At 42.5% G+C, this 25,765-nt stretch overlaps 1 protein-coding gene across 1 annotated transcript in view; it reads right to left on the bottom strand.

Annotated features, from left to right (window-relative positions):
• Positions 1–665: 665 nt before the first annotated feature.
• LOC118422851 overlaps positions 666–25,765 on the bottom strand; it is a gene marked incomplete at its 3' end in the record, with an annotated part of 28,420 nt that continues 3,320 nt past the window's right edge. Inside the window, 15 exon segments of the mRNA XM_035830658.1 lie at positions 666–848; positions 1,255–1,417; positions 2,056–2,300; positions 3,348–3,545; positions 3,848–4,085; positions 7,393–7,529; positions 7,936–8,105; positions 9,370–9,507; positions 11,034–11,142; positions 11,576–11,691; positions 12,345–12,487; positions 13,120–13,265; positions 13,754–13,918; positions 14,348–14,505; positions 20,174–20,238. Coding sequence (XP_035686551.1) covers positions 666–848; positions 1,255–1,417; positions 2,056–2,300; positions 3,348–3,545; positions 3,848–4,085; positions 7,393–7,529; positions 7,936–8,105; positions 9,370–9,507; positions 11,034–11,142; positions 11,576–11,691; positions 12,345–12,487; positions 13,120–13,265; positions 13,754–13,918; positions 14,348–14,505; positions 20,174–20,238 — 2,374 coding nt within the window.

Here is a 25,765-nt window from a genome sequence, read left to right as displayed (position 1 = left end):
TATCAGGAGATAAATATTGAGTACGACCTCTCATTTAAGGTTCTGCAGTTCTTCTGGTTCTTATCTAGGTACTGCAGCTCTAATTTTGGTGAAATATTAGTTATTTTCTGGTACAAACACTTTAATTTCCACGTCGTGGTAGCCCATTGTAACATCCACCGGCTGCTTGGTCAGTCATGGCTGTAAGAGGTTTATAGCAGAATCAATAGATAGAATAAAATGAAACGAAATAGAAATAAAAATCACGCATTGACACGGCACACAGACGATCTTAACAACTGTTTATTAAGGCCCGGTAAAATATAGAACTGTAAGAGACGGCATAGAATGTTTCTTTTTATCAATATAGCACCATATGATCATACTTTTCGGGTATAACAGGTATAGTTTTGAACATTATAAAAATCAAATCATTATCAAAGCTTTTTCTCCTTCTTAAGATATGTTCCTATTGACTTCTTCATATCCGATAAACTTACAATGATCAAAAACATGTATGAAATTACAAGAAAACCTATCAAGGCTTGCTATGCTAGATACTAACATGGAACAAGAGACTTTTTCTAGCGAAATTTCGTTCGTGACTCGTAAGAACGTCACGTGACCATGGAGGTCTCGCAAGAGTCTCCCGTGGTCTCGCGAGAACACTAGGGGATGAGAACCTTGTCGATGACGTGGATGATGCCGTTGGTGTTGATGAGATCGGCGCGCTCGACGGTGGCGGAGTTCACGGTGACGACGCCATTCACGTTCCTGACGGTCACCTGACCTCCCTGCAGGGTTGCCAAGGGGATGGCCACGCCTGGAGACACGGCCTTGCTGTTCAGGACGTTTTCAACCACGTGGTACTGAATGAAGGCACATATAAATGCGTGTAAATGTGATGTTTGAGTTAATTCTCTTCTATTCTACGCTATAGAACGAAGCTCAGAGAGTTGTACTGGTTTACTTTTAGATTCGACACTTTAACATTACATTAGACGTACACACACCTCCAGGACTATTCTATTCTATTTTATTCTACTCCATTCCATTCTATTCCTTTCTATTCTATTCTATTCTATTCTATTCTATTCTATTCCATTCCATTCCATTCCATTCCATTCCATTCCATTCTATTCTATTCTACCTAGTTTAAAGGATGTGTGAACCTCCAGGATTTCGAATAACTGATCTGGTTTGTTCTATTCTATTCTATTCTATTCTATTCTATTCTATTCTATTCTATTCTATTCAAATCCTGGTTTGACGAACCTCCAGAATCTCGGAGAGCTGTTCTGGGTTGGCCAGCAGGTTGGGCAGGGCGTCCTCGGGCAGCGCGTTGAAGGCGCGGTCTGTGGGCGCGAAGAAGGTGTAGGTCCCGGGCCTGTCCAACATGTCCTCAAGCTGGGCTGTGGAGATGGCAGACTTCAGGATACTGTGGATGGAGGGAATGTCCTCATTAAAGCCAACAAACAAAGAAACAAAGAAACAAACACATGTTGCAGATTTGAGGATACTGCGGATGGAGGGAACATCCTCATTTTAGCTAACAAACAAACAAACAAACAAACAGACAGACAAACAAACAGACAGACAGACAAACAAACAGACAAACAAACACATGTTGCAGACTTGAGGATACTGTGGATGGTACAACATTGTGGCTTGCAAGGGGTCTGAACCGTCATTGATTCTCCAATAAAGAGACCCGAATACACATTCCCGAATAAACCATTACGCCACATGGTGAACAATAAGATGTTTACTATACTTGATTGAACTTCACTGCGTACAAACTATTCGATGTGAAAATTACAATTCAGTTCAGTTCAGTTCAGTTCACCTTTATTTATACTGATAAGCCCTGTCGGCCAACATGTAGGCCGTTCTTCCTAGGGGACCAGTTAAGGACCAGGTGAGGGGAGGTGTCACGGGAGAAAATAAATTCTAAGTGCGACCTTGTTTTAAATGGTTCCTATCCTGGCCTGTCCAACACAAATGGTGCATTACCATTTTCTTATTGCATTTGCATTTGTCATTGACAGTTTCCATTTTAATTTTCACTCGTCTCACCTGAAGTCTGCATCCTGATCGATGCTGTCCCAGATGGAGGGACCGGAGCCGGGCAGAGTCACCCTGCTGGTCACCTTGATGACCCTGGGGCCGCCGTCTCCCGTCACCACGTTGCTGGCACCCTCGCCCTCCCCGACGATCACGCTGCCCTCGCCGCCGGCTCCCTCGCCCACGCTGACGGACACACTGCCGCCCTCTCCCGCGCCGCCCCCGATCGTCTCCCGGCCACCATTGATCACACTGATCTGTGCGGACAATTCAACATAAGAACATTTAATAACTTATGGGGATCTTAAATGTTCGCTAATCCCCCGAAATTAGACTCACTGGAATTTTCAATTGACCTGTTTATCAGGTAATTGGGTCAAAGGTTGTCTATACTGTCCCTCTCCAATGAACAGTTTAAAGTTACAAACTCACACTAGCTCACGCTATCAGTTGAACACCATTTACAACCATACGCGAACTAAGTATAGAGATAGTTTGTCCAAAAACCTAGCTTTGAGCGCAGGTATATTCTCTTGAGATGAAACCCAGAATTTAGCTAAAGAGTCGTTTTCATCATTGTTTGCCACTGTATATATAGTAAACGACAAATACGTGCTTTCTTTAAACCTGTTAACGCGATTCGAATAAATGGTCGCCATCTTGGATCCACCCACACCCACCGTCATGGTGGCTTCGCCAGTTACCTACAGGTTATTGCGGCTTCGGCTACAGTTACCTGCCGACATGGTCGCGACGTCTACAGTTAGCTTCCGCCATTGCGACTTTACCCACAATTACCTACCACTATTGCGACTTAAGCTACAGCTAGTTAGCTACCGCCATTGCGACTTTAGCTACAGTTACCCACCGCCATTGCAACTTTAGCTACAGTTAGCTACCGCCATTGCGACTTAATAGCTACAGTTACCCACCGCCATTGCGACTTTAGCTACAGTTCTCTACCGCCATTGCGACTTAAGCTAAAGTTAGCTACCGCCAGTGCGACTTTAGCTACAGTTACCCACCGCCATTGCGACTTTAGCTACAGTTAGCTCGCCATTTCGACTTAAGCTAAAGTTAGCTACCGCCATTGCGACTTAATAGCTACAGTTACCCACCGCCATTGCGACTTTAGCTACAGTTCTCTACCGCCATTGCGACTTTAGCTACAGTTACCTACCACCATTGCGACTTTAGCTACAGTTACCTACCACAATTGCGACTTTAGCTACAGTTACCTACTGCCATTGCGACTTTAGCTACAGTTACCCACCGCCATTGCGACTTTAGCTACAGTTACCTACCAGGTTGTTTCCGCCTTCGCCGTCGCCCTCGCCGTTCGCGCTGCCCTTCTGTCCAGGTATGAGCACCTGGTCGATGACGTGCAGCAGACCGTTGGTGGCGAGCGTCTCGCCCTGGGTGATCTTCGCCTTACCGTTGATCGTCACGACGTACTCGTTACTGCCCTCTTCCTTAGCGCGAATCATCTCCAACTTCCGTCCCTGGGAACACGAAACAGGAGTGACAAGTGAATGAAAGAATGAATGAATACATCTTGTAAATTTGAATCCTAATAGGATAGGCACAGGACGTCGAGAGTGTTCACAAAATAATTTTAAACCCATTTTCCTGTATCCGAAATGGAAAATTCGAAAAAGCTACAAACACAATGGCCTTCATCTAAAGACCTTGCAAAAAAAAAGAATTTGGAGTCGAGTGATGCCCACTTAGACGGTTACCGGTCCTATGTAGCATAATGGGTTTTGCTATGTAGCGAATCGTAGCGAAGCGACCAGTAACGCACCTGGACGGACGGCAGGCGGTACTTGATGTTCGGCCTCATGGCCTTGCGGTGCCACATCTGCCCGATGACGTGGTACTGCAGCAGGTTGGTCAGGTCCTCGGAACTGGCGAGCAGCTCGTCCAGGGTACCGGCTGGCAGGTTCTCGAAGGCCTCGTTGGTCGGAGCGAAGACGGTGAAGACGGCTGGGTTCTTGAAGACATCGACAAGACCGGCAGTTTGAATGGCCGTCTTCAGCGTGCTGGGGAAGATTTTAAGATGAACAAACTTTATTGTACAGCAATTGTACAAGGTACAGCGCATATTACATTCTGCAGTACAGTAGGAATCTACTATTCAAAAGGCTATGCTGCATGGGATGAGAATGTTTTTAATATGAATTATTGGTAGAATTCCTATCGTATATGTATTTATAAAGAGTCATATGTCTTTTAAGTACAGTGTAGGGGGAATCACGCATATCGAAATATTTGGGACATACAGACAAAAAAAAATTCTACAAGTTTGGGACAAACTGGCAAATCGTTTGCTGAACAATTAATTCAAGAATCTAGTTAGATGGAAATCGCGATTGTTCCTGACACTTTCATCACGCAAAGTTAATATTTTCGTTTCTTTGAGCTGTGTCTCTGTGGTTGAGGTTGGTTTAACACATTTAATGACTTTAACGAACCAATACACTTATCAACTTATTAGCGAAACGTAACGTGTTTATATCCAACAGTTTATATGTCTATAGTTTATAGCAATCTTAGAATTGACTAAGAGTGCAGTATGCAGAGAAAGCATTATAAAGAAAAAAGTCAGCTGTTTTATAATTATCATACAACGAAGACAAAATCGTTAACAAAATCCGTCAGAAATTTAAATAACTCTACAAAACTCAAACATTTTATTCTAAAACAAGTTGGTCTTCGCCTTAAGCAAACCTGTACATTTGAACATAATACCAAAAAGCACCACCACCATGTTTTAAACATCTCTTCAAACACTTTCTAGTATGGGTTGTGTTGGTATGATCTATGTGAATAGACACGTGCTTCAATGTCAGTACTGCACAGCTACCTGGTAGACAAGTACGCTTAAATTTATCCTCCCCCTTCCTGGCCCCAAATGGAGCAAATAGACGGAAAAAAAAACGCGTTCGGTCACCAACATGTCCATTTCACTGACGAAACAGAATTAAGAGACGGCATCTATCTCTGTCGAAACGTTACGAATTGCCTCATTAGAGTTATCGTGCTTTAGCCTTTATCATCTGTCTGAAGCGGCTGATGGAGTGAGTAGCCTGCAGGGCTTGTTGCATAAAACATGACGAATCGCCGCGGGAACGTCGGTAAAACTGTACTAGGCAAGCCGGGAGCCCTCGGGCTAAAATTGCTTCCCTGGGAGAAGAAATAACACGGCTTAAAGAGTTCTTCCTCTGGCAGGTATGACTAACATGGCAGCCTTCAGGCGGGGGCCGGGGGGAAGGGGGGGGGTTGTCCGTTCAAGGCCAATGTCACACATCATCTTACATTCACGGCATGACACAAAGTTTTAAAATCAACATGGATTACTACCCATGTTTCTCTTAAGGTGGTATCTCACTGCACTTGGGACACCGGTGCGGTACTGCCGGGTCCGAAAGATACTCAACGAATTTCAGAACTAAAGAACGAATTTTCTTACGTTTTGTGTATTTTTTCTCTTCCAAGTCATACTTTTACATATTACGCAATATCTAAATTATAACAAAATTGGAGAAAATAACACAACAGTGCCGCAGTAAATGAATCCCACAGTGCCACAACGGTGCCCCAAGTGCAGTGAGATATCACCTTTACTGGTACAGCGACGCTAAGGGACCGTGCAGCATCAATCTTCATGTTGACGTGCAACTCTATTCCAATCATCACTACTCGAGCATAATGGAGGTATTAATGAATACGATTTTAATATAAATGACATCGCGTTACGGCTTGTACAAGTAGATGTAAACATGCGGCTGCTAAGGCATGTTAATTTCCATACATAAATTACTTTGAATGAATGATGCGGGTTTTCTCTATGTCACGGTTTAATCCATTTAGATTAGTAATTCATGTCAATGTCATCGATCATTATTATCATCATCATCACAATCATGATCATTTTCATCATCATCATCTTCATCGTCAACATCATTATCGTCATCACCATTATCTTTATAATTAATAACATCATTATCGAGGAAAATGTTTGTATTTCTATTACCATCATTGTGAGCAAGCAACAAACAGCAACTCTGGGTCGGTAAAGTGTGTTTTCATTAACCAGAAGCGCTTTCTTGATAAAGTTAACGTGCCTTTCCAGTAGTTCAGGACTAATGTAGGAAAGACCAGTATCAGGACACGCTAAATCCTGCAGGGCGGAATACCTGTTGTCGACTTCTCCATAAATTTTGCCACATCATCACTACACGCCAAAGTCCGCTAGCGTCACTAATAAGGACTGCGCAAGTCGAGCTGTTAGAAGGGACACGATCCTAAACCTTCTTAAAGACAGCACCTCCCACGCACGGATTAAAGATAATAAACTTTCTCTAACTGAGAGGGAAACCACTTAGATCTTAGCTCTTAAACCCTAACTACTCTTGTTATCAATCACCGCGCTCACGGGATGTCGGATGGTGAATCTTTCATGATCCGTTGTACGCACAGGTGTTGTAGATGCAGTTACGTGTCGGGATTTGTGGAGTTTTCTGTTGGGGAGGGGGGCGTTAATACTAGGAAACTTTCTCATAACTTACATATTAGAACACCTGTACTGTGTCATTTCTTTCCATACGAGTATTGAAACAACTCATATGTGTTAGTGGTATGTTGGTATGATTCATCACCGTATTGAAAAAAATTAAGGTGATTTATGATTTATGTTCACATTCCTGTAATATACATATATTTAGTTATAGACCTTAGATGAGTGTCATTGTATTAATTGACTTATTACTGTTGCCTTACAATTGTACTATGTATAATGTCGTGCAATAAAGTTCAATCATTCATTCATTCATTCATTCATTCATTCATTCATTCATTCATTCATTCATTCATTCATTCATTTATTTTAAGACGGATGTAGATCTGCTTGTATGCTATCCAGCATGCTGCCGATATTCTCTTTCAACGTCTTAAACACAAGCGGACCCTCTACATAGTTCCCACAAAACACTTAAACCGCTTCCTTTCCTTCTACTATTCAAAATCAAAATCATACCAAGTCCAGAACACGAGATATGAAACAATACGTTCTGCTGCAGTACTGATACAAAACCGCTAGGAGGCCCAATATCGAACATGTACATGGCCCTAGTTTTAACGACAAATATCCACCTACCAATTATCATGACATAAACAACTTCTTGAGTTAGGCTGTCCTCAGAGAAACACACCCAAGCGACCGACCAACCAACCAACCAACCAACCAACCAACTAAGACCAAGGAGTTTTTTTATCTGCCTTACCAAGGAGCTTTTATCAGGTAAGGCCAAGGAGCTTTTGTGTAAGGTTGTAGAAAAAGGTACAGACCTGAAGCTGCCGTCCTGGTTAATCAGGTCCCACAGACTCCCCTCTGCCGGCAGCAGGACTTTGTCGATCAGGATCACAGCGCCGTTGTTTGCCTCGTGGTCGCCCTTGTACGCACAGGCGTTGTCAATGCAGAACGTCTGAAAATTCGGAAAAAAGCTCACAATGGGTACCTCATGACGGCATTCAACTTCTAATCGATTAATTGATCTATCAGTCGATTAATTAATTGATTGACAACTTCCTGTACCTCAATGCTTTCAGGATAACTCCCTGTAGATGGTTAGACCGATTCAGTGTTCAATTGATGGACTAGTTGACAAAATGAATTTACGATTGTTTCATTGGTTGGTTGATCGATTGATTCACAGCCTAGTACCTTCCTGTACTCCAAGCTACATTGTTCGTTCTGCAGCTCCTGTATAACTTCACCATACAAGAGATGTATCAATCACAGGTTTGTGGTTTCCTACCGATCACCTTCGACTTCCGATTGATCGTTTCGATCGATTGATCGAGTAATTGATTGTTTTATTGCTAGCCTACCTTTCTGTAAAGTGAAGTCCTTAGGGTGGTCTCGCCATCTATGGACTGGAGTTCCTGCCCCTCGATGAGCTTGCGGCCGGTGAGCTGCCCCTCCACGATGTGCCTGCTCAGGACCTCCTTCTGGAACGCCGTGTCGCTGCCCAGTCTGGACACGACATCCGCTGGCAGGGCTGAGGAAAGATAGGGCAAACATTCGTCTTAAAGTCTATGGAAAAAAGGGACTGAAGGAGTAAGTCTAACACAACTGTTCTCCTGGAACGCCGTGTCACTGCTCAGTCTAGACAGCACATCCGCTGGCAGGGCTGGGGGGAACACAGGGCAAACGTAACGTCTTTAGAACAACACACGTCTTCAGAACACCGACGAAATAGGATTAGAAAGAGAGTAACTTTCTAATCTCTTTTTGAGACGCTGTGTTACTACTCAGTCTGGACTGGACATCCTCTGGCAAGGCTGGTGGGAAGACGGCAAACGTAATGACTTCAGAACAACACGCGCCTTAAACATTATGGAATAAAGTTCTTCAGGACTGAAGGAGTAAGTCTCTCACTACTTACTCAAGCAGGATGACGCTGGCAGGGATAGTAAGAAGTAAGGGCAATCGCAGTGACTTATAAGGACAACCGAGTTAAGAGTTCCTAAGAGTTGGGTATGTCACTCTACGATTGGTCAAATGATTGCTTAGGCATGCCTTTCAAGGGAGGGAGGGTTTGGATCCATCGCAGTCAAATTATAACAGACATTGCTGTAAGATGAAGTAACATACATTGTGCATGATCAACTAACATGCCCCCTAATACATACAGTATTGTATGAAATTAGAAGGGACAGCTAGTCGTCTAATTTAAGCTGGGAAAGCCAAACCGGCTGAAACTAGATAAGTGTTGAAACATCAATGTTGTCAGGTCTATTACAGTCCCAATACTGTCCAGTAACTCAATTATTTTCTTGCTTAGCGAATAATAACACGTCGAATTGGTTTTGTAGGTCAGACGAAGCTGGAAGGCTGCTGAAATATTGTCTTAAGCTAGCCACTAATTTACCCACTCACACACAAATTTACACACTCAATCACTAACTCACTGACTAGACTGACTGAATCATTCATTTCTCTCTCACTTCCTCACACCCTCACTCATTCATTACCTCACTACTCACCTATTCATTAACTCACTCTCAGTCAGTCACTCTCACTCACACTCAATCACTCACTCACCCATTCACTCACTCACTCACTCATTAACTCATTCACTCACTCACTCACTCCTTCATTAACTCACTCACTCACTTACTCACGCACGCACGCGCTCACGCGGAATCAACTACTATTTATGGCATATTAAGATAAGTAAAGTAGATCACACAGATAATAAGGATAAGACTTTCATCCTTCTACAATCTGCTCTTCGATATTTTCATGCTATGACCCTTCACCTTCGAAAGCCTGGTCCGTGGGCGCGAGGATAGTCCAGGGTCCGCCCTCCGCCATCTCATCGATGAGCCCGGAAGAGGACAGGTACTCGTTGATCTTAGGAGGAGCAACAGTCTCTGACATCTCAGCAACGTTCTTGGCTAGAGAGATTGAAAAATATACCACATTCACACAGAGCTAGTTTTCAAAAATCTTAGAGCTTATCGGACAAGTATTCCATTTCTCATGTTCAATGTAAAATATAGACAAGAATATTAGATAAGATGTTTTCTTGATGGATTCAAACGAGGTAACTAAGCATGACGTTCTTTGAAAACTAAGGCCATGTTGATTTGATTATATGGATGACATCCTCCGGGAACTCCAAAACTGATGCGAGCGAGCGAATAAAAAAAAAGTTTGGCCAAAAAAAAAAGTTGCCTTCAGTATGAAATCAAAGTGGCCAGGAAGGTTGAACATAGGACTACAAACACATAGTATGGTATACCAACAGTCAGGTGTAGGGACCAGTACATCATACGGGTGCAAAACATTTTTTCTTCTTGGACCAATCCGAAAAAAACAGACCTGAAAGAAAACAACAGAGGAACAGGTTTCTTATTCTTTGACTTTAGATTCATTTTGGCATTCTATGGCATTAGTTATCTGTTTTCTGATACTTTTTTTTCAATCTATGGAATATTTGTGCTCATGTTACAGCTGCTTTGCACAATTTATTGTGTGGTCGAAATTTTTTTTTTTTTTTTTGGAAATGGCCGAAAATTGGTGCGAGCGCGGATGTCATCCATATAATCAAATCAACGTGGCCTAACTTAAAATAAGATTTCATACGTTTCAAAATGCCGCCGAGAGTTCCAACAGGAACTGTGGGAATTATGTCTAAGAAGTCTTTGAAATATGCTTTTCAAACCTCCACTTTAAGACCTGTATTTATCTGTGACTGATCCATATTGGCTCTCTAGAGATACATATTAACTTGCTTTTCTCGGGTGAAACGAAGCATCAGTCTGGAAAATGAGTGATTGTAAAGCTGAAGTCTATTCAAAGCTTATCTGGGGTCGATGACCTCAGGAAAGGAGTTGGTTACCGTAGCTAATTATATTGTAGCCGATAAGCTAACGATCTGTACGTTCCCTTTCTATGCAATGTTTGCACGCCATTAGGTCATTCGATGGACTTTAATGAAGCAATTCCGCAAATGTAGTACGAGAACCATTCCGTGGTCTGAATGATGCAGAGTGGATACCCATAGCAGGTAGAAATGTGTGATCGTGAATTGACGCTAATGGCAGCGTTCAGGAATAAATGTGCTCTTATCTTGCTATTTGTAATTAGTATCTTTTGCTTACACTACTTACAGTTCATCCAACACACATTCTCCTTAGTGTATGCAACGCGAATTTTTGCAAGCTTTCTGTAATGTGTAATGTGCGCATGCATCGTACTATTTTTCTAGTGAAATTCAACTATCTTTTAAGGCAAAGAATAGTATATGAACATCAGAAATAAAATCAAAGGAAAAATTACAAACAAACCAAAGCAGCCACAAATCGTTTAGAGTAATAAGACCATACATCGTTGCGTTTCTGCCAAGCTGGTGTGTTACGCCGAAGGGCAGTTACACAGACACAGACACACAAACATACAAACAAACAAACCGACAGACCTGCGTTGGGGATGAGTACAGAGTCGATGACGTGGATGATGCCGTTGTCGGTGACGATGTCGGACTCCACGATCTTCACCTCCTGGTTCACGCGGAACTCGTCGCCGACCTATTATAACGACCAGACGTGCGTGTGCCTTAGTATAAGGTATCGCTTTTATCTAATCTTTATCTTTATATCAGCATGAAAGTTGGTAAATAACATTATGGAAAAATTAAACTGTTCACCAACTGAAATAATTGAACTCAATGGAAAGTTCGACTGAACCGCTCAGCTCCATGTATCTGACCCAATTGCTTTGACTTCCTTATAATAGGGACTGTGGGCGATATCCACTTCCAGCAACCTTTCACCTATTGCTGACATCTAGTGTTTAGAGCAGGTGGGTCAAATAGCTGAAGATGACTAAGCGATTCAGGGAAAAGTCCAAGTTCTGAGTCGGCATACACTGGGATTCTCTACAATTCTATTCAACATCATGTCTTTACGTCTTGTGTTTTCCTGTCTTCCTTATACTTATAATAATGAAATTGATCCTGACCTCCCCGCGGCCACAGGACACGTTGACGCGGGACCCCTCCATGGTGCGCAGCTTGTGCCGACGGGTGATGAAGGCAGAACAGAACCCGTAGTCAAGGATGTGGTACTTCAACAGGGCTACAAGAGGAGAGGGGAGAGTTAGACATATGGTAGTCTGTGTAACTGTGAGGTGAGTCTGTGTAACACAAACTCCGCTGTCCAGGGCTGTAACTGGCCCGTGTAGGGGGCCGGCGGATGTTTGGCGGGCTGCTATAAGCGAGATTTAATCAGACTAGACATACAGCTGTCTTTTTAACATACTAAAAGTTCTCCTAGGTAACCAGCCCTTCGTACTGTAGGCTACCAAAACGACATGGAGGGAAATCTGCAAGAAGTTAATATGGATATATGTCTTACAAACTCATGTCATGTGATTTGAAATATATATATATAATACCGCGTTATTTTAGCAGGGCTGTAAGGAGAAAGGGTAGCATGAGATGTATTTGTCCTTTGAACATTATGTTTACGTAGGTCCTGTAACATCCTATCATTTCCCCTCACAACGGAACTTGAATTCAAGTCATATAATGATACGACAGATTCAAGACAGAATATTTGGGTCATTCTCAGGACAGTCGTAACAGTGTCGTATGTAAGCTGTCTTTTTATAGGAAAAAAGTAGGTCCTACCATAGGTTTGTTGACAATCTAACGTCAAACAAATCGTTAGCGAATGTTACTGTGTCTTTAACAAACATGTCCACACAATCTCGATACATATGTACATACCGTCGAGAGAATCGGCATCTCCGAGAATCCTGTTGAGCGTCTCTGGTGGGATCTTGTTGAAGGCTTCGTTGGTCGGGGCGAACAGAGTGAAGGGTCCCTCGCCCTGGATAGCCTCCGACAGTCCGGCAGCCGTGATGGCGGTCCTGTCATCAACGATACGCCAAGTCACACTTTGTATATACAGTGGAAGCCAGTTAATTGCACGTCGGATAAACGCACACTTCGGTCTATTGCACGGAATCCCCACATCCCGTGAGGGTGCGGTCCAACTGGGTAACTTCACATTATCGCACACACCAGATAATTGCACGGAATTCGCTGGCAAATTGGGTGTGCAATTAAGCGGCTTCTACTGTATTTGCTACATATTTGTATACATACGCAAAAAGTGCCTAGATCCCAGAAACTGTAGTATTAACGGTATTCAAACTTCGCCTACATGCATATATATATATATAAGGTAATCGGTTAGAAGAACTCTTGAGGTTTTGCTCCTTCCCATTAGAGCACTGCCGAGAGCAAGCGACCAAATGAGGAACTGTGATCCTAGATTTCATACAATTGGAATTCAATGAACGATGCAAAAGTATGATTTGAAAGACAACAAAACACGCAAATACCTTGTCTATGAATTAGTCTTTGACAGATCTATCAAAATGTTTGGACCACTCCAGTGGAAAGGGGGTGTAGGGAATTGGGAGAAAAAAAATCTTGTTGTAGATTTGTGTTCCTCGTGAATACACAAATGAACTAAAATGAAAGTAACAACTATTACCTGAGGGTGGCGAACCGGTCGTTGTTGCTGACGAAGTCGTCGATGGTGCCGGTAGTGGGAGTGACCACCTTGTCGATGATGTGGACGATGCCGTTAGTTGCGCGCTGGTTGGGCCGCAGGACGCGTCCGCAATTCACGGTGTAAATCTGCAGAAGAGATAAACATAAACAAAATTTGTAAACACTAGACAATATAGGTCATAAAAAGAAACACGGATGGGGTATTATGCCACCAGAGTCTCAGCCGTATAAAATGCTTTTAAGCCAGGGTTGGCCGCTGACTTCCGAAAAGAGACCCCCGAACAAGGCCCGAAAGTGACCCCAAACAGTCCGTGAAATGCCCGGCAGGGTTACTTTGTCCAATTGGGAACTAAGCTTACATAGGTATTTTGAGGCCCTGCCGGACACCTTAAACGTAAGTCAGACTTGAAATAAACCCGGCGACCGGTAACAAAAAGACGCCGTGACCTACCCGTGGAGCCCCGATATCCGACAATCCTGACGGGCACCGGTGGAAGTGGGACCTAAGCCTAACTATGTAAGTTGTAACGGTGGTTACGTCACCTGCATACGTAAATGATAACATTCTTGTTCCACAGGTAAATATTGGTATATAAGCTAGTTCATGTTCTTACACTGTCTGCGTAGTTGTTGATGCGCATGGGGGAGTTACGGTACATCGTCCTCAGCATCCGGTCGTTGGCGAAGTCGTTGATCTCCTCCACACCCTCAGCCATGTGGTACAGCAGGGCGTTCCTCAACTCCACGTTCACGTTAGACACCAGGGCGTCGATCACTTCCTGGAAGACAAAAGACGACATCACGAGTTTAGTCTAAAACCAGAGGTTGGCTGTGGCGTTTTTTCTCTTTTTACAGGTAATGCATGCCACGTTTCATCCAACGTTTCAAAGTAAGGTGCATGAAAGGTATGTACATAAAGGATACACATACATGTACTACATAGAATGCATACTACTAGAACGGCGGGCGGTACCAACTTCCGAACACATTTGACCCACTTTTGACGTCACATTTGCGGAAAGATGACTCATGCCAGAAGTGATCGATCATGAGCGGGTTTGATCCTCAATCGAATTTCGCAGTCGAAATTGGTCTGATGATTAGTTATCTTTCTTTTCTTTTTGTTTTTGCCAGTGTAGAAACCTTAAGGAACTTAATATGCTTAGGACTAGCATTAATAGAATGTACAACGGAGCGAACTGAGGCACCTGTGGTAGTTCCGCCCACGCCTCGTTGCTGGGGGCGAAGACGGTGAAGGCTCCCTCGTTCTCCAGCTGATCAGTGAGGCCGGCCCGGGTGGTGTACAGCAGCATGGTGTCGGCTCCTGTATCCTCCAGGGTCGCTGGGATGTTCTTCAGAGGAAGCTCTGTGGGCACAGAACCTCACGTTTAGCACAAATGATCATCTGTATTGTGACCTTGCGTACTAAACAGAGAAAGGGATAGGCACAAATGGTATATAGAAGTATGTTCTCGGCTCTGGTATCATAGATGGTCGCCGGGATGTCCTTCAGAGGAAGCTCTGTGGACGCAAAACACACGATTAGTACAAATGATCATCTATATTGTGACTTATCGTACTAAGCAGAGAAATACGCCGGTCTGGAAAACATGCTGTCTGCTCCGGTATCCTCCAGGGTCGCTGGGATGTTCTTTAGAGGAAGCTCTGAGGACACATAACACACGTTTAGCACGAAAGGTCATCTGCACTGTGACTTACCGTACTAAACAGAGAAATTGGCTGTAGTAAACTTTCAGTGACTGATAAATTGATTGATTGATAGATGGCTGATTTGGTAAAATGTAATAGTCGTGCCAAAAATAGTCATGCCAAAAATCTCTTTGGGTTACTGTTTTCACCAAAGCGGCCAATTTGTATTCATGTGCAGCTGTACTAAACTCCGAGTGAATGAGACTTGACATCCAATGATACATTACCCGCTGTCAGCAGAACTACCACATTAAAGTGAAGTATGAAGACAATGACACGGGGCGCCGGTACACTGGCAGATTTGTCATTTTTATGAGTTATCAGAAATTTTACGAACCTTTCGCTACTAAAATGAGCTTTTATTTTTCATGGGTTTATTACTTATAAATTGATGCGTGCATGTAATTTTTCTTTTAGAGACGCAACAGCATTGTAAAATCGATACTTTGGTAGTACACTAGGATTTACAAAATCCACATAACAAAATGGAAATCCGGATAAATGATCTGTAATATCTGCATGGGAAATTGTGCCTGTATGTTGATTTGATATACTGACAAAAGAGCATCTACTGAAGTTCAATAGTTGTGAAATGATAGGGGATTATCACTTACAGGACACAGAACGCGACACCATATATGCATCATAACATTGCCATCAAGTCGGAAACACCTTCCAGTAGTAGGAGATACAAATGGATTTTAGCCGCGACCTCGCTATGAATATCTAGTCCTGGTCAACTAATCAAGGGGCCCGGGTGTCAATCAAACTTTTACCGGATAACGTGACTACATGGACTGTCTTCATTCTTCCATTTCTCAGCACGACAATCCCGAAATGATCATAGAAACCTAATTTTAATCAGTTAAAATTTCCATAACATGTGTTAAGCGTTTATCTCACTGAAACTGCGACACGTTGGCGGCGTCACTGCGACCGAGCGAACTTCATCGATAAAGACGAATCTTACCGCGCTTCGAGTGTTTTGTTGACTTTTTAGTCATATACCTGTCCGGTCAAAGGTAACACAGGTTCAAGACTTAGCGGCGCCGTGAAGTACCCGCTTTACGAAGCCAGACCAGTAATGTAACAAATGTGACTCAATTCAAGTGTTCAGGTGGTTTACTGGCATCCATAATCTGGTGAACCGTCTTCAGTCAATTCCCAGTATGGCAAACTTGAAATGATTCCAGCCAAAAGAAACGAAATCCAAACCGTCTAATTTCATTTGCTGTTTTACCCCAGCAGGCTGCACCGGTACTGTAACGGATGGGGATAATTTGTATATGTACTTTGCGGTGCAAATTGCACCCAGCTGTGGTAAGGGTTCGTTTGATAATTTGAAATGAAAGAAAGTGGAAGCAAGGGAAATCGAGGGATCCAATTTAGTTCGCTGAAGAGCTACCTTTCACTAGCACTAGTCGTGACAGAGAGGACAGGCTCTATGTGTGCAGTATGTACAGGTTCATTGTACAAAGCAAACTCCCCTATTTCTTTTTCGACAAGCACAATGTACAGTGGAGCACAACTTAACCTTCCTTCCTAAGCTGAGATTCGAACTGCCGAACTCATGATCCAGAACTCATGATCCAGTCTTAGGTCAATGACCTCTGGACTACGCACTCAACGACCGTGAATTTCTTGCCGTGGTAAGAACGACGATAAATGTATGTCCCTGCTGGAGTGTATGAGCTCATGATCAGTGGAGCGGTATTAATAGCATATATGGAAGAAGACGTTTGGCTGCACTAGAAGTCATGAAACTCAGCAAGGCATAAAACATGATAACATCCGGCACCAATTTTGATCAATGAGTTACGATTTTGATTTATGTTCATTTATATATTGTTTCCTTGGTTTGTTTATCGTTTAGTTTATCTTATTTCTTTGTTATGCTATTGTGTGTATGTTGTTTGTACAGGGCACACCTGAAAAGCAGTACGCAAAGTACTGAGTGTGTCCACCCTGTATAAAGAAAACAGAAATAAATAAATAAATAAATAAATACAAAAAGCCAGACAAGGAGAGCAGCCACTGTCACTGGACGCGATAGTACAGCTGAAACCAATACAAATTCGGACCTATATATTCCAGAAATGACGTTCGTAAATATGCATTCTTCTCAATGAGACTATAAGACTAGACTAAAAAAATGGCAGTACCACACATCATCGTCCAAATTTAAGAAAATCAAATCTTGAAGAACACAGTAGATATGGAACACAGTTGATATGGACTTCAAATAAACGTGCATAGCACTTCTCTTCAGCCATTTTACTTCAGCAATTGTGCGATGGGCAGCACAATGACAAATGCATACGAGAATCGTGGATGTTGGCACCAAAACTATATAGGAACCTAGTTTTTGCACTTTCCATTATTCCAATGTTTCCCTCGTCAGGATGTCTATAGTGTTTTTAGGATAAGTGGCTCTTTAATAGGCACATACAATCCATCGTACGTTCGTTCGTTTCTACTAACTGTCGAGAACGCTTCAATACTGCATACACTCACAAAAAGGCATGAGGCAAACCGTTGATAGTATTAGCTTTGACTGTCGATTGTTTTTAAAGAACTTAAAGACCAGTAAGTAAAACCACACGTGTAGCAATCCTTTGACATTTGAATTTTTTATCGTACAAAGAGTCTTGAGCAGCGAGAAACACGGTTATTCTAAACCAGATGTTGAGATGCCAACCTCCATGCGGGATGCAGAGCTTAAATATTTCTGTTTCGTAATAAAGTGGCACTGTTGGAACCAGACTGTCCCAGCGGAGGGCCAAGAACGACCTTGACAACGCAATGATGACCTTGAAGACTGTTTGACATATGGTGAAAATCAACACCGAATGTTCCAGCTCAAGCTCACGCTGGGCTTCAAATCATGCCTTTTTTAAAGCACTATCCATGTAAATACTACTTTGTCGTTAACCTGTGCTGTTGTTACGAGGAAAAACAAAGACGGAAAGAGAAGTCCATGGCGAAGAAACTGGCGCTGTTACGAGGGGTCGCCCAAATGCCGAATTGCTTGCGCATGGGGCCTTTCAACAAGAGCTATCGCGATGATGTCACGGTGACGCACTGGCAGGTAGAAAGAAGGTGGAACACAAAAGATTAAGTTACATTTCAATTTGTAATTTGATCTGCTAATTCAAACATCAACTAGTAATACAATCTGCTGGCGTCCTGACATAGGCACCAGTCGTAGAATACCCCTTATGCAAACAAAACATAGATCGCTCGTATGACTCTTTATTCCGGTCAAAAGTTAAAGGCCACGTCGTGTGTTATTGATACGCCACGTGTTGTATGCATTGGTTAAAACGAGGTAGAGGTCAAAAGCAATGAAACTTTGTGACACACTTGTCAATATAATAATATCATTAAGAACACGACAACGTACTTAAACATCCATTGAACTGATTCATGACCACCGTTCATCCAACCATGATGTGTACAAAAATATGAACCTCTATTGAGCATGGGGTAAATAATAATACTATTGAGTTCGACTATATGATTTGTTCAAAATTCAAAATTAAGGAATTTATCAAAATTTCAAATGAAGGCATTTTGTCTCAAGAATTTTATTCTTCCTCTAGATTTTAGGTTGATTGACTAAGCTGATACCTTGGCTGTGACGTCAGCACTGTGACGTCTCGTCAGAACTCTCCAGGCCACGGAGCTATCTTATCAAGCGTTGTAGCCTCAATACGACAAGATAAGGACATATCTGAAGTATATCGTACATCACGATATATCTACCCCCTATAATGAAAGCCAGATATATTTGTTTCGTACGGAACTGTCCATTGAAAATTATCAATGACGCCATCTTGCCTACGTGAAATATACAACCACGCTTTTAAATGCCAAGGGATAACCTAGAGTTTGGGACACACATACATATCAAGGTCTGTAGGGGCTTAGCTGGCATTTGGTAGATAAAATATTGCTCGGAAAAACGACATTTTTATCGTGTGGAATCAACGGGGAGGACTTCAAAAGACACGATATCGTGCAGTACACTTCAGTCCGTCTTCGGCCATCAGTTGTCTGTTTCAGTGATGTAAGAGATTGTCTTAAGTTGGTCTTTATCAGCGCGAAGATCAGCTGAAGCGGCAGCAGGGCGGTTTGTGGACCCAATGAGTGTGTGCTGTGTCCACACAACGGGTCGACTCAATCGGCACGAGCAGGAAACGGGACCAAAGTACAAAACTAGTCTTCTTTGTTGCCCGACCCTTGCCACTATACCCGCAGGCTTGCTTTAGAACTGTGAGACATTTAAAGCGAAATAAAAAACGAAAAGTTCATTCTGTAAAATTTGTAACATCAATCGATCCATCTATCCCTCTCTCAACCTCTCAATCTACCTCTCTTTCTTCTTCTCTCTCTCTCTCTCTCTCTCTCTCTCTCTCTCTCTCTCTCTCTCTCTCTATATATATATATATATATATATATATATATATACATATATATATATATATATATAAATTAGTGAGGGACAAAGAGAGAGAGAGAGAGAGACTGGGTACATCTCTTCCTCCCATTGAAGGGCACAAAAAGTGCTACGAAACACAAGCGAAGCAAATTAAGTCTGCCAACACTGAAAATGAGTTTACGTCAAGAAATTGATATATCTTCAGTCACATTTCACACTATCGACACACGTGTATGATATCAGACGACCCTTGATGAAATATATCAAAAGTCAGTGTACCGTCACTTGATGTGTTTTAAACGTCATGTTTATTGGGCGAAAGTATTACAACTTTTACGAGCATGACGAAGTGGTCCGGGACAGTTTAATTGGTTACCAGTGGACGTATTCCCTCGTCAAATTTTATCCGTCCTCTTGAGGAATTGAGAGTGTTGTTTGGTGCAGAGACAATGTGGTTATTGGGTGGAACGGCCGGGCTGGAGACCACCAGACGCCGGACAATTAGAATCAACTCCATATACGGGCAAGGAGTCGAAATACGCTCGTCTGCATGTCTGCACTGGAGCAGGTAACATTGAAAATCACCTGCAAACGTTTTACCTGTACGATGTACTACTCGCGATTTAATTATGGGTGACATTCAGAGGCCATTACAATCATTTTTCTTAAATCTAATACATAGAGCAAAAAAATCTTACATGTCTATAAAGCCAGTACATTGACAGGTATATGTGCAGGTAGACACCAGAAACATATGCACAGCTCCAACTTTACCTGCACTATTGCAATGACATCTCAGATATAACAATTTTGTATTAGTGGGAAAAGTTCGCATATTAAAACCCATAACTAGAGTCTAATGACTACTGAATATGATCATTACCTGTTGTACAGCCCTTTTCCCCTGGGATCTCCCCATAGCCAGTACAGCACTCATAACGGATCATCCTGCAGGTACAACAAAATATCACGATCATTCATGTGTCCATATAGAAAATATGTAGTTAAACAATGTCGATACAACAAACGCATTGGGGCTTTTTTATGCACAAGACACTGTACAATGATGGACACAAAAGGGAAGTACAGTAGATGACAATTAACAATAGTAAGTACAATTCATGATCGCCATGTTGGATCCCTACCGACCCTACCAAGATGGCGGCGGTAGGTGTGAATCAATAGTGTGAACTTATATACAAAACAACCTGTCATAGCAGCAAGAATCGAGGTGTGGTAAACAGGTAGTCGGAAGCCAATGTCTCCCTTAAAAATTAATGTTGTTGAGTTTGTGTGATGAAATAGCCCTAGCCATCACACATGTTGGTTACCCTTCACCTTTTCCCTTAATCAATCCCAGCTATATTCCTCCTACTCTCATGAAAGCAGATGTTCGGCTCCGGCTATTTTTGACGTGTTTTTTTATGTGTCGTGACTTAAATAACTCCCCAAGTCCAAACTTCCTACAAATCCATCAAAATAGGATCTTAATGTAGTGTGAACACACAAGCACACCAAGAAACAGTACCCCCATTGGAGGTTTCCGGAGCTCCGGGGGTTATCATGTTCGTCTGAAGTCTGAGGTAAAGTCTCTACAGGTGGTTTAGATGTGATCACCGCAGACAACCGACTTCCTTTCGTAGCCATGACAACCACTGTCTGAGTTTGGGACATCCTGTTGTTGTGATATAGTGTGCACGAGTTTGGGGGTGGGGGGTGGTGGGGTTAGTACTCTCCAAGCAGAGGTTAGGCTCCGGTTGGTTTTTTTTTACTTTTTTTAATACAGAAAATAGAAAGCCCGATAAAAACGACCAGAAAAACGTAAAAAAACACAGCTGGAGTCTAACCTCTGCTTGAAGAGTAGGGGGAAGGGGTCAGGCTACCACATGCTAGTGTCTATTGTTGTAGTGACTAGTATTGTATCTGCCAATTCGGATAAAGAGCTTGCGCTTTATCAAGAGACAGGAATGAACTGTTAACGACGTTGATAAAATGTTATGAAACGCAATAAGCAACTGGTATGAATCGGAAATATAAACAAATCTTTCCCAAAAGAGAATTAAGGTACAGTTGAAAAGTTCAAAAGACATGTTGATGGCCGATCGTCCAGGCAATCCGACATGTCCCCTGAGCACAGTGATTCTGCATTGACATAACATGATACCTCTGCAATTATAGGTAACGGCACTTGGCTACCAGGAATATCATTTTTGCTCCTATAGATTTTCCAATTTTCATTAATTTCCGATGTACTGTGACTACATTTTCAACTAGTCAACGTGACCGGATTGGATGGTGTTTGAGATGGTGTTTTTGTGTCTTTCCTGTGGTCAACCTCTTAAAAGGGAATTACTGGACGTCCGCAAAAGAGAGCGAGAACGAATGCCATCAACATCTTTATCAGGATGAAATTTGCATTGATTGAAGTCTTTATTGTGGCAGGCCGGTTTGGCCTAAGGTAGGTAGAACTACATTTTCATGGAACGAAGATTGTTCATGATCGTTTTTATAATGGGTGTAAGATACATCTTTTCAAGCTAAGGTGAACAAACATCTGACGTGTCATCACAACCACGTTATTGTAACCCATGACATTTAAGTGGCGTACAATGAACCTTGCTTTGTGGTAAACTGAAGTAATAAAAATAAATACCCAGCCATGTCAACGGTGGACAAAGTTTTCACTGAATGTTTCAAATAAAGTCAAACTTACATGAAACATGTTTTTGCATGTACCTGGAGATATTTTTTCATGTAGCCGTTGTTCTAGATTAAAATTGAATCTTGATTCTTGATAAAAGAGTCTACCCCCATCCTTGTACACAGATAGACCTTGAATTGTTTGTCCTTGTTGTTGCTACATCGCGGATCCGGACAAAGGTTGGTACGGATCGATAATGAGGCGAGGCCAAGGGAGGGGCGGCAGTCCACAATCACTGCTCACAACAAGTACTTAACTTGTGGCCGCCGCGAACAAAGGAACCTGTCTAGACGGTGTTTAACCCGTCCAAAGGTGAGGCTTTGCGGTGGGGCTGGGTGTACAGCCGAGCTGAATATCTGAGGCACAATATGGCTTTGAACTCAGGGGACCGCCGCGACGGTGGCTATGTACAGCCAGTGGAGGCTTCAACCGTGCTGTGTTTGCTGGGAACCGAATAATAATGACAGAGCACTCAACTTTTCTTTTACGTGTATATGTAGTGTGTTTCGTTGTCTTTCAAATGATTTTTTTGTGTGTGTTAACAAAGATTACTCAATGGCTGAAGTCTTTGTCTTCAGAAATCCACCCGGCTGTTCTTTGCCAATGTGCAATATGCGAGACTATGGCAATTAACAAATCGATAGATATGTGACTGTGAAGATGCCGAGCAAAAACACGTGATAGTTTAATACTATTCCTACAAGGGATGACTACCAGGCAACGTCTAAGACTGTTATAACGATCAACTAGTTGATCTAGCTAGTTAAATCTAGTGTTTAGAGTAGATTAGAGTAGCTATATGTTTTTGACTCCTGTCAGGTCTGTTTGTTTCTTTTTTTTATCAGTGAAGATGGATGAATAGAAATAGAAAATAGAACCAACTCAGTAGATCTGCAATTGGAAATAAGTATCTATTATCACTGAATGCAATTTTTGATTTTCCGCCCTCCTACTTTCTTCCAGGGCAGTCGAATGAAGGAAATGTGTAAGGAAAGGAAGGGGACAACACGAAATTGAAATAAGTATTGAGCTGTATTCAAACTTCAGTTTCCAGACCGGCCTACCATGATATTGATCTACCATTTGAATCTGAGACCTTCGTTAAAAATCTTAAGCATATCTTGAGACTATCACTTGCATCTTCAGCCTTCGATACCCAAGAAAGGGCATATCCGAAAACTTTCTCGGAGATAAATCACAAGAAGTTCCGTTGCCAAGAAGAGTAGTTGCGGAGTCGATAGTTATCGGTGCGCAGTCCGGTCGTTAATATCCCGCCGCCTTTGCCAGTCAGAGTCACCCCGTTTGGAACAAAACACCTCATTAATCTCCCTGACCTTTAACCCGGTAGAACAGGTCGTTTTACAAACGGAAGTGGCGGATTTTGGCGCATATTAGTCACACTCCGCACGCCTGGAGAATCCTCAAATACTATAGCAACGGTTTAAGCTTGATAATGACGTTTAAATACGAATCCAGAATGACGTAGATGTAAACGTACAGAAGGCTTGCATATTGCATACATAATTCTAAGATCTGGAAATCAAGCAGACGATAAGATAAAAAGGTTCTTATTTCTTAATTTCTAAGATGCTAATGTCCTTGTGTTGTGATACCGGATCTATCCTTGGTAAATTCTAAACAGATGCCCGCAGCCGGAGCTGACATTTCTAGTAAGGAACCTGCCGGGATTCGGAGAAAAACAACACCGACAGGTGGATCCGTCTGGCACTGTGACGACATGACGGCTTTGCGGGAAAGTTTTAGAAATGGCCCTCTTGAGCTGTACAAAGGGAAAAGGACAACCAGTCAAGTCCACTTATGATACCCCACACCAGTGCTTAGCGTTACCAAACAACTTCAGTGATGCTATTTTGTCTGTGCAACTGAAAGGGTCGCAAAGCAGTATGAGACAAATAGGATTTCCCTATAGCCTCATTGATGAGTCCTTGATATATAAGGGAGTGAGGCCCGGCTTATCTTACAGTTATGGTGGGTGGCAGTCAGAAAACATGGCGATCTTCCATCCAACATTTGCTTTCAGGTCAGTCCCAGGTCCAATATCCCGCTGCCAAGACAAGTAATGGTAACCTAATCTACATCTAACCTGTAACGTTACCTGTTTGTTAACTTCTTATCTTAGAATCAGACGGCGGCTCCCGACGGATCAAGGTCCGCATCTCTCGTCCGCTGCTGACTTGTAATTCTTACACCAGACATTGCTAATGAGAACTGGCAGCAACGCGAGCGGGCGTACATATGGAACAGCACGGCTGCTGCAGCCATGGTTGATGGATGCACGTACAAATCCAAACTGGATACGGCAACAGATTCGGGTTGCAGGACCTTAAATCACGCTAAGCACGCTAAGCACGGTCTTTCCTTATCTGAATGCCGGTGTACCGCTGATCTCACATAAAAGCTGTCCTACTGCCTGGGGATATATGATAATAAACATCCCACAGGCCATAGCTAGCAACCTACACTGGACTTGGAATCAATCCAGTGTCATTCACGATTTTACCTCAGTTCTTTGTTTGGGAGTGAGCGCCACGTCGTTGTTACTAAGGGGTGGTCTCTCATTTATGAATCCTAAATTTCAATGATTGAGATAAAGTGACGTGAATAAAAGTCGAAAATCCTGACTGCCCTTAAAGAGAATATCTTTGAATTTACAGACTCCAACTCCGGGACAATCGCCATCGGTACAATTGCCATATATCTATGTACATCTATTCATACCTGTCCGCGGTATTTGTTGCTGATTAGGCAATATTTCTTGATGGCTAGTGTACTTGAAAAATTGAGTCATCGGAAACAATGTGATCAGCGAAAAAGACCGCCATATGGCCTGCTGTTGAGGCTATCACATGTTCCTATCTACCAAAACAGGAAGTCTGGGATACCTATCTGTCTGGAACACCACTACTACTACTCACCAGTAGAGCCAGGCTAAACTTGGCTTTCCTGCTGAAAATGGGTAAGCACTAGCTGGGTAGTCTTCCATCGTATAACTAGGGGGCCAACAAATTCGACGTGCTTTCATTTTTGCGTAGGATTTCGATGGAGATCGTGAGGATTAGCAAACTTTATGTTGTGTTTTCGAATAAGGTCCTTTAAACCTAGGGTCGGTAAGTAGGTATCATTTTTCTTAGATTTTGGCAGAAGCGATCCAACAAATACAATTGAACAATTTAAACCTGTAATGAATCAGGCCACTATTATAATTACACATACGCAAAATGCCCAAGCAAGTACACAATGACATGAACATGCTGTTTTTACCAAACTGACGACACTGGTTATTATAGAGAGAGGACTGACTCCCCTAGCAAATTTTTTGATTTTTATTGCCGAATTATTTGATCCCTGTACCCCCACAGGAAAGCCTGGTGGAGGTTAACTTAGACCCCCCCCCCCCCCCCTAAAATGATCGGCAGGTGGTTGCTGTCAGGTAACAGGAAATACAACATTTTCCCCTCAGGCCTGACAGACGTCCAAAAGAAACTACTTTTTTCACCGCCAGACAGCTAAACATTGACAACGTACGACAGATCCACGACTGTAGGCCTATCGATCTTGAATACACAGATACAACAAGAAGACAGAAATAGGAATATTACCAAATGTCTGTTTCTCCAGATCCACAAGTTTAATACAAGTCACGCGCAAAACAAGGTCATAACGGAGATATTGTCACTTAAATAGCTTAAGTAGAAATAGATTTAGATTAGACGTTATTTCTATTTTGATTTATTTATAGTCCCCATTTCCTCT

This window comes from Branchiostoma floridae, chromosome 9 (genome assembly GCF_000003815.2).
Source record: "Branchiostoma floridae strain S238N-H82 chromosome 9, Bfl_VNyyK, whole genome shotgun sequence".
Taxonomy (NCBI): Eukaryota; Metazoa; Chordata; class Leptocardii; order Amphioxiformes; family Branchiostomatidae; genus Branchiostoma; species Branchiostoma floridae.
This window is presented reverse-complemented; position numbering and strand designations above follow the sequence as displayed.